Consider the following 15,447-nt stretch of genomic DNA (forward strand, 5'->3'; position numbering starts at 1 on the left):
AGTCATCATTTGCCATTCCGCACAGTTTTGTATCATCAGCAAATTTGGAAACAGTATATTTTAGTCCATAGTGTATATCATTTATATATACTATGAAAAGAAGTGGTCCAAGAACGGAACCCTGAGTAACTCCACTTGTAACATTTTTCCATCTGGAAGTTTTTCCATTCAAAACAACTCTATGTTTTCGATCATTCAACCAATTACTAGTCCAACTTAATAGGCTACCACTTATTCCGTGTGAAGCTAATTTAGTTAGTAGTCTTTCGTGGGAGACGGTATCAAAATCTTTTGCAAAGTCTAGACATATTAAATCTATATTGTTTCTTTTGTCATAATTCGAGATAACTGTTTTGTAGAATTCGAGTAAGTTAGTCACGCAAGAACGTTTCCGTCTGAAACCATGCTGGCCATCATTTATCAAACGGTTACTTTCTAAATGATGTTCGATTGAAATCAAACTTATAGGCCTATAGTTATTTGGTTTCTTTTGATCACCTTTTTTAAATATGGGAGTAACGTTAGCTAGCTTCCATTCTCTTGGGACATCTCCGGATATGATGGATTACTTGAAAATAATTTCTAATGGAACAACAATATCATTTTTTCATTTCCTTTAAGATTCTTGGATGCCAACCGTCAGGCCCTGGTGTTTTATCAACTTTGAGTTTATCTATACACCTTTTAATTTTTTCTTTTGTTATATTTACCGTAGTAATTTTATCTTAGACTTTTTAACAGGTTTCAGTTTGGAGTTCACTTTGAGGTGTTTCGTTTACGAATACAGAGCTAAAATAATTGTTTAAAATATCACACATTCCTTCATTTGAATATTAAAGTTGACCGTCATCAGATAATAATGGACCAAGGTGATTCCTAACAACCGTTTTATCTCTAATGTAACTATAGAATTGATGTCTACGAAATGACATGGAATTTGGGACTATACATGAACTCGATCATTGAAGAAAACAGAATATTTGGGATTAAACAAAAATATATGAACTACAGGCCAAAAGTATTTCTACTTGGATATGTAAGGAGAATAAAAGAACAACTCAAATCCCCATTGCATATTTTGGCAGAAAGCTGGATTGATAAAATTACAAATAATGAGTACGTAAAGATGTACTGGGATTTCCAGTTTCATTTCCAGTGACGTAATTAAAACAAAGATAACGCTTCGTATATCGGAACGAATATATTGCCAATTATAAGATTAAAATCTTTGTGTTTTAACAACGAAATAGATCAAGATAGATAACCATTACAGTCGTTCATAAATAGTGTTGTAATATCAAATTAATTGGAAATAAAACTTGTCGGTGTATGAAATACAAAGCCTGATACCTACAGAATGAGCATGATGTGCATATGCGACGAGAAGAAATCAACGGTAGAAATAAGATTTCAGACATTAGAACATCAATTCTTTGGGTTAATATCGCGCCGAAGAGATGGAGGAATCAGAGAGAGTAAAAGATTTTAGGAGGACATCAGAAAAGAAGGATTGGAGACGTCAAAAGTGATCAGCATTCTTTTATAAGTATGAATTAGTTTCCAATCATAATGATGTTGCGAGACCATAGTCAGTTGGGATGTCAGTTAAGTCCATATTATTCACTGTAAAGAAATAATGTTACCAATATATACAGTGCTGTGGAAGGAGGGAAAATGGAGAGTCATCTGAATGGACACCAATGGTCTCCGTTCAACTTATATGGCCATTAATCAGTCCATGTCTATCCCAAGCGATGAAATATGCAATATCGCAGTGTCAAAGAGTGATAAAATTAGAAAAAAAAAAAGCTTAAGTGCATAACAGGGAAGGGCACTAACTTTTCCTTCATAAGTTTATCTGCAAGAATATGTGACTTCAATCCAAAATCAGTTTTTATTTCATTGAAATCGTGGAGTCACCCAAAATTATATATTCAACCTTGACAGTATAGATGTGCAGTGCAGCTTTTGAATGAATATCTTAGTGTTAACATGATAAGAAGGCTAAAATATATAATTTTGGGCACGGCACTGACACACTGATCGAAAATAAATCAAACTGTAGCATGCGTCCGCTGTCACACAACAAAAGTGACCAGAAATATCCGTTTGTAAACTCTTGTGCTCAGAGGATCGTATGCAGAAAAACATTAGGAGGAAACAAGACAAGCACAGAAACATATGAGAGAGAAAAAAAAGTGCTTGGAAGGTACTCTGGGGAGGAGCGAGTTTGGTAGAGGAGGCCAAGGGACCGGTAAGGAGGGTGGGTTGGGAAGGGGGAGTGGGATTGGTTCGGATATTGCCCAGCTATAAAAGGCGTTGCTTGCCTCACTAATGCACTTGCATCTCCACCAACAGACTAACAAGTCATGTTATCCCTGGTGAGTTTTCCCATCTTCTGGAGGGACAGTGAGCCTAATAGGATTTGCTTACAAGCACAGACTCCCTAGCAGAAATTTCATTATCTCATGGATTTCGTTAATCATAATTCACTGCCCCACTCTAGATATTATGTCTTTCTGCAGATTAAACTTATCTCAATATTTTACGTATCAAAATGCACTTTATCTTTTAGTTTAGCTGATTATGATATTCAATAAGCATACTTTTCATAGGTAAGGCAACTATCTCTATTGTCAAAACTATGTTTAAGTGTACACCAGTCTGTGACTGTAAGAACAAAAACAGCCTACCTCTCCGTATTATCTCATGGAGTAAAAGTTCTGGCATAATCAAAAGCAATATTCTTTTTAAAGTTGAATTGTCCTTGTAATGTCGCAACTTCTATCAGGAGTAAGATTACATGTCTGAGTTTAGGAAGGGTAGAGAATCAGAACCTAGAAGAAGGTACTCTATTTCATGTAAGGATTTATATTGTTGATTCTCACTCAGACAGCTTCCAAAAATAAATCCTAAATATGTGATTTCGCAGGTTTTGGCAGCGCTGTTGTCGGTGGCAGTGGGCCATCCAGTGACGCCGAACTGTGCCATCGAGCCGGCTCTTCTCTACTCGGGACAAGTCCTTCCCGTTCCCCTTGTCTACCTCTCAGGAACAGCAACTGGTGCAACAACCGGATATGTTGCAGCACCGCAGCAGCCAGTCCAACCAACACCCGCTGTAGCCCAGGCCACGGCCGAGTTCATGGCTGCATGGAACGAAGCTGCTGCTCGCGTCCCCAAGATCCAGACAACACTAGTTAAGTCAGCTCCTACAAATCCTATTTCTTCCTTTGGCGTCCACGCACAGGCTCAACAAACAGAGGATGTTAGGAAAGCTACTGCAGAGTTCATGGCTGCTTGGAACGCTGCTGCACAGAGAGCAAGTGCTGTTGAGGTCGGTGTCACCTACGGACCTCCCCAACCCGTGCAGCCCACATCAGAGGTTCAACGGGCCACGGCTGAGTTCATGAATGCATGGCACGCAGCCGCTCAGAGAGCGGCTACTGTTCATGCAGCCCTCTCTACACCCACCACCTACTCCACAGGCGTTCCCCGTCAGGTTGAGGATACTGACGAAGTCAAGAAGGCCACGGAAGAGTTCATGGAGGCATGGCAGGAGGCCGCTGCACGAGTCCCCAAAATCCAGACCACCATGTACCACGTGTCTGGTATCCACGCATCTGGCACTCCCTCTGCAACTGCTACTGCTCCTCATGGTGGACTTCCCCAGCCCGTCAAGTTCACTCCCGAGGTCGAGAGAGCTACTGCTGAATTCATGGCAGCTTTCAACAAAGCAGCAGCTCTCGCCGCAGCAGCTCCCGACAACGACGTCTCTACTCTTCCTACAGTCACCTATACAGCACCTGTAGCCTCACAAACCTACACGGGACCAATGGCTTCTGGAATCATCGTCGCCTCCGGCTACACTAAGGAGGTGGATGAGGCACGTCGTGCATTCCAACGTGCCTTCGACTCCGCTGCTGCCCGAGCGTCCGTCGCCTCCACCAAGACCGCCTCAGTGTCATCAGCTGCTTCTCCTGCACCAACTGTCCCCTCCCAACCCACCACTGGTGCTCAAGCGTCTGCAGTCATCGTAGCATCAGGATACACCCAGGATGTCGACCAGGCTCGTCGAGACTTCCAGAAGGCCTATGATGCCGCAGCAGCTCTCGCTGCCGCTGCACCAGACACGGCAACTTACACAGGTGAAAAAGCCTCTGGGGTCATTCTTGCATCCGGTTACACAAACGAAGTCGAACAGGCCAGAAAAGACTTCCAGAAGGCTTTTGAGGACGCTGCTGCTCGCAAAACTTCTACCCCAGACGCTCAAACTTACACCGGTCCCTTCGCATCGGCAGAAATCACTGATTCTGGTTTCACCAAGGAGGTTGAGGCTGCAAGAAAAGAGTTTCTGGCTACATTTGAAAAGGTTGCCGCTCGCTCTCCTGCTTCGCCGGAGGCACACACTCCCTACAAAGCCCCTCAGGCCACACCATCAGCTCCTGCTTCTCACAAAGGACCCCAGTATACGGGACCTCTTGCTTCAGGAACCATCGCTCCCTCGGGTTTCACAATAGAAGTTGACGAGGCAAGAAAACAGTTCATGAAGGCCTACGATGCTGCCGCTGCCCTCGCTGCCAAGACTCCCGATTACTCCGCCGTTACCTACGCTGCCTCCGCCCACACACATGTCCAAGGAGGAGCTCCCCAGCCTGTGGAACCCACTCCCGAGGTGGCCAGGGCTACCGCAGAGTTTATGGCTGCCTGGAACGCCGCTGCTACACGCGTGGCCACCATCGAATCTACTTTGGTCAAATCCACACCTGCTGCACAGGTCTCCATATCTCTTCCCACACACGAAGAAGCTCTCGAAACTCTAAGACAAGCCAACGAGGAGTTCATGGCTGCCTGGAATGCAGCTGCTCAGAGAGTTTCAAGCGTCCAGCAAGCCGTCACCACCTACGGACCTCCCAAGCCCGTCCAACCCACCGAAGATGTTAAACAAGCCACTGCTGAGTTCATGGCTGCTTGGCAGGCTGCTGCTCGCAGAGCTCCTAAGATCGAGCAGGCTGTGGTAAAGGCTGCCTCGTACTCCTCGGGAGCACCCCAACAGGTTCAAGCCACCAAGGAGGTTCAGAAGGCCACTGCCGAGTTCATGGCTGCCTGGAACGCTGCCGCGGCTCGAGTCCCCAAAATCGAAACCGCCATGTATTCAGCTGCTCAACCCGCAGCCACCTCCGTCGGAGGAACCAAGCAGTTCCTCACTCTCTTCACGTCGGCCGAACAAAACGCCGTTCAGCCAAGTGGCTCACTTGCCCTCGTTCCTATTGGCGTTGATGTCGCTTTTGCCAATACCGTTGGCACATCCATCGCTTACGCCGGTACCACCGCCTCCTCTCCTGAGACAGTGGTCACCCTCAAGACCTTCCCTCTCTCTAACCGTCTCTTCGCTCCCATCCAGGGTCTCCCTGTTTTCTATAATTGCAAGTGCGATTAATCGCCCACCTCTCCATTTGAAATCAAACTGGTATATAGTAAACCTATATATATATCTATATCTGATTTAAGAATTATTGTTATTTCTTCTCATTTCCACAACCGTGCAATATTGAAAATTAGTATTTTTTTCATTCAAATTTAAAGCCATTTTTATGGCTCATAACATATTCATAAATATGTAAATATTTTTTTCTTTCTATAGAAGAAACATGAAAATAAAGCTGGAATTTTATTTATATCATGAACTTATTTACCACTTGAATCCATTATGCTATTTGGAACGTGAGAGGAAAATATTTGTGCAATCACCTGAAACATGTTTTTCATCTTCAAGGGGTAAAAGAGTAGAATTGATAAGTTCTCGAGAGAGTAAAAACCTGCCAATAGTTTCTCTTGATATAATACATCAACAGGATCTGAAATTAGGCAAGTAGCTAGTTTGGCCATGTTTAAGAGTCATTCATTACCATTGCCATGTTGAGTTCCTTAGCTTATTTGGCAGCGGTTGTCAACCTGATACATCAGCGTTCAAAACATAAAAAGATGAGGCTACTTTTCAAACGTTTGAAAATAGTGGCCCTCCAATAAGGCAAGGAAATAATACATTATATATATATATATATATATATATATATATATATATATATATATAAACATATATATATATATATATATATATATATATATATATATATGCGTTGTTAAAGTCAACAGCTGAGATAGCATTATTCTGTTTATAGAATTTCTTTTCTATGTTACGCACCAATGTGCATTGATGCGTAACATAGAAAAGAAATTCTATAAACAGAATAATGCTGTCTCCACTGTTGACTTTAACAACGCATGCATTATTAATGGCCTACTTCCAAAAGATATATATATATATATATATATATATATATATATATATATATATATATATATATATATATATAAAAGGAAGAGTAATCCTCAAAATATCAACTAGGTCGTATGTTGAATATTTCTATATCATAAACAATTAGATATGAGATGTGACCAGTAGAGACGACACATTCAAGAGGTGCAAACAGGATTAAGAAAAGATACATTTCAGTATGACAAGCAAAAATCTCACTTGTGTTGTTTGTAACCTGAGTTTAAGGTTAAAGAAGTTTTTGTTTGATACGAGAGATACTCATGCGATTCCCAACCTGTCCAGAGGTATTAATTTCTCATGAGTACATGAGGATCAAATTAACTATCTTTTAAGGAGAGACGTCAAACAAATCAGTCGCTATAAGACTTGTGTTATCCAACATTAAGATAACAACAACAAAATTGTCACGAATGTTATCTTGACACTTTTAAAACAACGGGCCTAGACACAACTATGACCATGTCCACAGACAACCTTCACAATAAACCTATCAGAAATGGGAACTCAATTTTGACTTAAGACACAAATCCTAGGCGTTGGATCATAGTGGGATCTTTGATGTTTAAAAGTGAGGAAGCCTGTAATGAACTTACAGGAGAATGACTTAAATGTTCTTCTTAGTGCCAAACCAACGAATTCATGAGGACCCAGACGCTAAACAGCCCTATTTGGGCATTAAATAAGTCAATGACCTTTCCTAATGCATGTAAGCTTTTATTATAACTAATTTGTTATAGTTATTGTGACCTTTCCTAATGCTTAAATACTTTTGAATACTTATCACCGTTTACTATAGAGGCGGCGTTGTAGTAAAGAATATATGTCTTGGACTGATAAATATTTATTATGGATGAGGTCATTGAGCTGCTTTGGATTACAAAAGACTACAAAGGTTGAGCACGCCGAAAGGAGACCTTTTGGCCCATAACTAGGTCGGATGTGAAAAAAAATTATGATAATGATAAATAAGAATAGATAAACAAAATAAATAAATGAAAATTATGATTATATGAATAATAATACATAAAATAGATAAATGCATAGGTATACTTAAGTAATAAGCAAACAGATAAATAGTAAATAATAATCAACCGACAGATACATCGTATTAAATAAAAAAAAATAAGCTAATAATAACAAAACAAAACAAAAAACAGACAAATAATAACAAACAAATGAACAAATGATAAAAAATAAATGACAGGCATTACAGCATCTTGCATAGAGGTTTATCTACACGAATCATAAAGCTTCGTACATTGCACTGCTTTTGCAGGAAGTTTATTTCATTCATTAAATACACGGTTGTCAAAGCTGTTTCTACCCACTTCCACATTAAATATATTTCCTGACAGTTCTGAGACCATTATTTTATGTCGTATTCTCATTTAGTGTGAAAATCTTGTCACTTTTGATGTTAATTCCCTTTAGAATCTTAAAGACCTGTATCAAGTCAAATCTCAGTCTACACTTTTTTAGGGAAAACAGATTCATATGTTTTAGTCGCTTTTCGTATGATTTATTTTTGATAATTGGAATCAGTTTTGTGGCTCGCCGTTGTATTTTTACCAATCTCTTAATGTCTTTAATGAGATTCGGTGACTATACGGAAACAGCATATTCCAAATGTGGACGAACTAACGATTTATATAGATTCTTAATGAGTGATGGACTTTTGAAATAAAAAAATCGCGCAATCAGTCCTAGAATCTTATTTGCTTTCTCAGAGGCTGAATTACACTGTTTAGATGATTTGAGATCGTTACTGATAATTACGCCGAGATCCTTTTCACTATCCACTTCTGTTAACGAATTTCTAAATAACTTGTAATCGTACTTACTGTTATTTTTACCTATGTGCATAACCTTGCATTTACTTGTGTTAAATTTCATTAGCCACTTTTCAGACCATTGTTGTAATGTATCTAAATCGTCTTGAATATCTAATTGATGTAAGTGATCATTTGGTATTCCACACAGTTTTTTTTATCATCAGCAAATTTGGAGGCAATAGGTTTTAGTCCGCAGTCTATATCATTTATATTTACTATGAATAGAAGTGGCCCAAGAACGGAACCCTGAGGAACTCCACTCGTAACATTTTTCCCTCTAGAAGTTTTGACATTTAAAACAATTCTCTGTTTCCGATCCTTCAATCGATTACTAGTCCAACTTAATAGGCTACCATTTATTCCGTGTGAAGCTAATTTAGTAACCTTTCGTGGGTGACGGTATCAAAAGCTTTTGCAAAGTCTAGATATATTAAATCTATATTATTTCTTTTGTCATAATTCGAGATGACTGTGTTGTAGAATTCGAGTAAGTTGGTCATGCAAGAACATTTCCGTCTGAATCCATGCTGGCTATCATTCATCAAACACTTATTTTCTAAATGATGTTTGATAGCATCTCTGATGATAGTTTCCATCATTTTTCCTATGTTTGAAGTCAAGCTTATAGGCCTGTAGTTATTTGGCTGCATTAGTAAGACTTTCAGAAGATTTTTTTTTTCATTTTCTTCAGGAGCTTTTGCTCTTGCCATACTCTTTTAAAGTGTACGCCACTTCATATATATATATATATATATATATATATATATATATATATATATATATATTTTTTTTTTTTTTTTTTTTTTTTTTTTTTTTTTCATCAGGGTCTACAGATGAATCTAACAAGTAAACTGTGGTATTTGACAATCAAATATCTTGGTAAAATTCTACTATTTATCTTATTTTTTGTCTTCATATTTAATCATTTCATAATTAAAAAGATCCTGATATGATGGAAATACACGTGTGTTTTTGTCCCAAGCATATATAAATAGTATGAATGTGGAATATGAAGAGAATAAGATACGCAAGTATCCAGAAGGTTCAAGAAAAAATAAAGTAAGGGGATTTTTATAAGAATAATTTAGAGCGATTAAAAGATTGTTAAGTGAAGGTACTATAAAATATCCTGATGGAAGTGAGATAGGAAAGGAGTCGCTTCGTAACAGCTATATGTGATGCAAAGGAATCATACATGGAATACATTTGTGCGAATGAGGAAGAAAAGAGATAAGGAATTTTTGTCTTGAACTATTACCATTATTATTCACTAATATGCACATCAACCAGGCCAGATGTCACAACGTTGCCCGTGTATTGCCAAGGCAAGCAACGATGATTCACTATTACGGAAAAAAAAGTTGCGCAAAACCAGGAAGAAAAACATAAGTATTGTTTTAAGCAAAAAAGAAATGTCCTTATTAAATCTACTAAGACTGAAAAAATCATGTTTTCTTCTTAAGTCTTGAGGTCGAAAAAATTCATCAATTTAATTTTTCAGCATTTCACCGTCTTCATTTAACAAACATATGATAATCTGCATTACAAATAACCCATTATTGAAATAAAAAAAGCTCAAATACTCTTGAGCCTGACGTGTATATACAAAGTTTTAAATTCTACGTTCAAAATACCACATCTATATAATGGCTTCCTAATAAAAGAGGTTTGACGGGTGTGCTTATTATAGCAAACTTTATCTAATACAACAGGAAATTTTCGTTAATTAATGTAGAAAATACAAGATGACCACACACTGTCAGATTGCATGCTGCTCTGATTTTTACAAGTGATGTCGATGAAATAGCATGGAATATGGGAATATGCATGATTTCAGTTATACTTAACATAGAATAGTTGGAATTAAACGTAAACAAACAAAGCACAAACATGCAAAAAGAATTACTACTGAAATGTACAGATTAAATAGAGCACTCAAATCACCATTGCATATTTTGGTTGAGGTACTGAATATAGAAATATGTATTAGAATTTTCAGTTCAATTCCAGTAACGTTATCAGAAACAAAAAGTACCTTTACAAATTGGAAAGAATATACTATAGATTATAATATGAAAGTTTCTGTGTTTCAGCAATGAAATAGGTCATAACATATTTATTTAAACAATTTTTCACATGTACTGTCGTAGTATCAAGCACACTGGTACTGTCAGCTCATAACCTCAACAAATATGAGATCAGATTTATCGGTATACAAGATATGAGGCCCGACATCTACAAAATGAAATGGATATCCTCTATACGACAAAGAAAAATCAAGAGCAGAGGTACTTATTTCATCATCATTGGGGTTAATACCGCGCCGAAGAGATGGAGGAATCAGAAGGGGTAAATAAGAGATTTAAACAGGGCATTAGAAAGGCGGGAATGTAGAAGCTAAAAGTAATCACAATTCTTTTATGAGTAGGTATTAGTTTTCGATCATATATGAATGTTGCAAGACTTTAGTCCGCTGGGATGTCAACTAATTCTATTATATTCATGACAAAGAAGTAATGTTCCCAATACATCATACAGTGCTGTGGAAGAAGGGAAAATGGAGAGTCATGTCAATGGGCACCAAGGTTTTCCGTGAACTTATAGTCTATCCCAAACGATGAAATATGTAACATCGAAGTATCAAAGATCAGAAACTTTTACTCAAAATGTGTTTGGGTGCATACCAGGCTGAGGCACTAATAAGTCCATCACGGATTTATCTACAAGAATATTATTCATTTTAATCCAAAATTCGTTTTCATCAGTGAAATCGCCGAGAATTACCCAAAAATAAGTTATATGTCTTTGACAGTATATCCGTAAAAACGCAGTGTCAAGGAGCAGAAATTTTGTTCATAATAAGCTTGGGTTCATTACTGGGCAGAGTACTAACAAGTTCATCACAAGATTATCAACAAAAATACCAATCACTGCAATCCAAAATCAGTTTTCATTAGATTAATTTCGACGATAGTTGCTCACTATAGCGTTAACATGACAAGAGCATGTACATATAATTTTGGGCACGGCACTGACAAACTGATCTAAACTAAATTTATCTGCAGTATTCACCCGCTGTCACACTGATGGAAACAAAAGTAATCTGCAACACCTGTGTATAAACTCTTGTGTTCAGAAGATCATAAAAGTATTTGTAAGGTACCCTGAGGAAGAACGAGTTTGGCAGAGGAGGCCAATGGACCGGTAAGGAGGGTGGGGATGGGAGGGACAGGGGGATTGTTCCGGATATTGCCCAGCTATAAAACGCGGCGCTTGCTCCACCAATGCACTTGCACCTCCACCAACAAACTAACAAGTCATGTTATCTCTGGTGAGTTTTCCCACCTTTTTGGGGGACAATGAGCCTATCAAGATGTACAACAACAAGATTTGCTTACCAGTGCTGATTCCCCTAGAGAAATTTCATTATCTTACAAATTTCATTTATCATAATTCACTGCTTTACTCTATATGTTATGTCTTTCTGTAGATTAAACTTATCTCAATGAATATTTTCCGTATAAAAGTGTACTTGATATTTCATTTTAGCTGATCATGACATTCAAGCAGCACCCTTCTCCTAAGTAAGGCGTTCATCTTAACTATAGGCAATATTATGTTTATTTTAAGTGTACATCAGCCCATAACTGTAAGAACGAAAACACCGTACTTCTGAGTGTTATCTTTCATGGAGCAGAAGTTCTCAGATCAATGATAATGTCCAGTATAAGCCAGATCAATATTTCTTTTAAATCCAAAGCATCCGAGTAAAAACCAGTGAGTTAGTGTCTCATGATGAGTTAAGCAACAGCAACTTCTGTGAGGAGCAGAATTACATGTCATAGTTTAGGAAGAGTAGAAAAATCATACCAGGGTATAACATACTCTTTTCCATACAGGGAAGTATTTTGTTGATCCTCACTCAGACAGCTTGCAAAAATAAATCTTAAATATGTGATTTCGCAGGCTTTGGCAGCGCTGTTCTCGGTGGCAGTGGGCCATCCAGTGACGCCGAACTGTGCCATCGAGCCGGCTCTTCTCTACTCAGGCCAAGTTCTTCCCGTTCCCCTTGTCTACCTCTCAGGAACAGCAGCTGGTTCAATAACTGAACATGTTGCAGCACCGCAGCAGCCAGTCCAACCAACACCCGCTGTAGCCCAGGCCACAGCCGAGTTCATGGCTGCATGGAACGAAGCTGCTGCTCGCGTCCCCAAGATCCAGACAACACTTGTTAAGTCAGCTCCTACAAATCCTATTTCTTCTTTTGGCGTCCACGCACAAGCTCAACAAACAGAGGATGTCAGAAAAGCTACTGCAGAGTTCATGGCTGCTTGGAACGCTGCTGCACAGAGAGCAAGTGCTGTTGAGGTCGGTGTCACCTACGGACCTCCCCAACCCGTGCAGCCCACATCAGAGGTTCAACGGGCCACGGCTGAGTTCATGAAGGCATGGCACGCCGCCGCTCAGAGAGCGGCTACTGTTCATGCAGCCCTCTCTACACCCACCACCTACTCCACGGGCGTTCCCCGTCAGGTTGAGGACACCGACGAAGTCAAGAAGGCCACGGAAGAGTTCATGGAGGCATGGCAGGAGGCCGCTGCACGAGTCCCCAAAATCCAGACCACCATGTACCACGTGTCTGGTATCCACGCAACCGGCACTCCCACTGCCACTGCTACTGCTCCTCATGGTGGACTTCCCCAGCCCGTCAAGTTCACTCCCGAGGTCGAGAGAGCTACTGCTGAATTCATGGCAGCTTTCAACAAAGCAGCAGCTCTCGCCGCAGCAGCTCCCGACAACGACGTCTCTACTCTTCCTACAGTCACCTACACAGCACCTGTAGCCTCACAAACCTACACGGGACCAATGGCTTCTGGAATCATCGTCGCCTCCGGCTACACTAAGGAGGTGGATGAGGCACGTCATGCATTCCAACGTGCCTTCGACTCTGCTTCTGCCCGAGCGTCCGTCGCCTCCACCAAGACCGCCTCAGTGTCATCTGCTGCTTCTCCTGCACCAACTGTCCCCTCCCAACCCTCCACTGGTGCTCAAGCGTCTGCAGTCATCGTAGCATCAGGATACACCCAGGAGGTCGACCAGGCTCGTCGAGACTTCCAGAAGGCCTATGATGCCGCAGCAGCTCTCGCTGCCGCTGCACCAGACACGGCAACTTACACAGGTGAAAAGGCCTCTGGGGTCATTCTTGCATCCGGTTACACAAAAGAAGTCGAACAGGCCAGAAAAGACTTCCAGAAGGCTTTTGAGGACGCTGCTGCTCGCAAAACTTCTACCCCAGACGCTCAAACTTACACCGGTCCCTTCGCATCGGCAGAAATCACTGATTCTGGTTTCACCAAGGAGGTTGAGGCTGCAAGAAAAGAGTTTCTGGCTACATTTGAAAAGGTTGCCGCTCGCTCTCCTGCTTCGCCGGAGGCACACACTCCCTACAAAGCCCCTCAGGCCACACCATCAGCTCCTGCTTCTCACAAAGGACCCCAGTATACGGGACCTCTTGCTTCAGGAACCATCGCTCCCTCGGGTTTCACAATAGAGGTTGACGAGGCAAGAAAACAGTTCATGAAGGCCTACGATGCTGCCGCTGCCCTCGCTGCCAAGACTCCCGATTACTCCGCCGTTACCTACGCTGCCTCCGCCCACACACATGTCCAAGGAGGAGCTCCCCAACCTGTGGAACCCACTCCCGAGGTGGCCAGGGCTACCGCAGAGTTCATGGCTGCCTGGAACGCCGCTGCTTCACGCGTGGCCACCATCGAATCTACTTTGGTCAAATCCACACCTGCTGCACAGGTCTCCATATCTCTTCCCACACACGAAGAAGCTCTCGAAACTCTAAGACAAGCCAACGAGGAGTTCATGGCTGCCTGGAATGCAGCTGCTCAGAGAGTTTCAAGCGTCCAGCAAGCCGTCACCACCTACGGATCTCCCAAGCCCGTCCAACCCACCGAAGATGTTAAACAAGCCACTGCTGAGTTCATGGCTGCTTGGCAGGCTGCTGCTCGCAGAGCTCCTAAGATCGAGCAGGCTGTGGTAAAGGCTGCCTCGTACTCCTCGGGAGCACCCCAACAGGTTCAAGCCACCAAGGAGGTACAGAAGGCCACTGCCGAGTTCATGGCTGCCTGGAACGCTGCCGCAGCTCGAGTCCCCAAAATCGAAACCGCCATGTATTCAGCTGCTCAACCCGCAGCCACCTCCGTCGGAGGAACCAAGCAGTTCCTCACTCTCTTCACGTCGGCCGAACAAAACGCCGTTCAGCCAAGTGGCTCACTTGCCCTTGTTCCTATTGGCGTTGATGTCGCTTTTGCCAATACCGTTGGCACGTCCATCGCTTACGCCGGTACCACCGCCTCCTCTCCTGAGACAGTGGTCACCCTCAAGACCTTCCCTCTCTCTAACCGTCTCTTCGCTCCCATCCAGGGTCTCCCTGTATTCTATGACTGCAAATGTAATTAGATTAGTTCTGATGCTATATAAATTCAAAATAATATTAATTGAGACTGATCATTTGTCAAAATCATAATGTATTTTGTAAATTCCCATTCACTTTCATGAATATATCATCTTATTATATACATATATATATATATATATATATATTTATATATATACATATGTGTATATATATATATATACATATATATATATGTATATATACATATATATATTTATATATATGTATACATATATATACTTGCATATATACATATGTATATATTGTATATATATATGTGTATATATATATATATATATATATATATATATATATGCATATGTATACAGTAACAGTCCATTTCTGTATAGAAGAAAAATTATAATGAATTTTTATTTTATACATACTATGAGTTTTTCTTAAATCCTGAGTCACCTTGCTGAGAGTGATATAAGATAGAGTTTTTAGGTAGTATCTGCAACATTCTCCTTCTCTTGTGCCACGTACTAAGATAAAACTTTTATTTTAGATAAACGAAATGTGCCTTGAGTACATATGCACCAGTGTGTGAGGTTGCACTAATCTATCATTTTGATAGTTGTCACCTATTGCTGCAGCCATATGTAGGTTTTCCTTATTCATTTACCGGTGCAAGTGGTTCTCGTATATAATAGTTCAGTATGTATTTTAACAATACATAATCTCATTGAGCTGAAATTCCCAGTTTCATATGGATAATAAACATACATACATATACCAAGGCTTTTTCCCCCTTACAAGGGAGGTAGCCAAAAAGGAAAAAGCATAAAATCACTCCCAACTATTCCATC

At 40.5% G+C, this 15,447-nt stretch overlaps 1 protein-coding gene across 1 annotated transcript; it reads left to right on the forward strand.

Annotated features, from left to right (window-relative positions):
* Positions 1-2,342: 2,342 nt before the first annotated feature.
* LOC143032630 (uncharacterized) lies at positions 2,343-14,646 on the forward strand. Its single transcript, XM_076197506.1, has 6 exons — positions 2,343-2,381; positions 2,933-5,435; positions 10,320-10,457; positions 11,235-11,373; positions 11,800-11,818; positions 12,136-14,646. The coding sequence occupies exons 1-6, from the start codon at positions 2,370-2,372 to the stop codon at positions 14,638-14,640; spliced, it is 5,316 nt and encodes a 1,771-aa protein (XP_076053621.1). The 5' UTR covers positions 2,343-2,369; the 3' UTR covers positions 14,641-14,646.
* The last annotated feature ends 801 nt before the right edge of the window (positions 14,647-15,447 follow it).

This window comes from Oratosquilla oratoria, chromosome 14 (assembly GCF_046742065.1).
Source record: "Oratosquilla oratoria isolate Oo_2021 chromosome 14, ASM4674206v1, whole genome shotgun sequence".
Classification (NCBI taxonomy): domain Eukaryota; kingdom Metazoa; phylum Arthropoda; class Malacostraca; order Stomatopoda; family Squillidae; genus Oratosquilla; species Oratosquilla oratoria.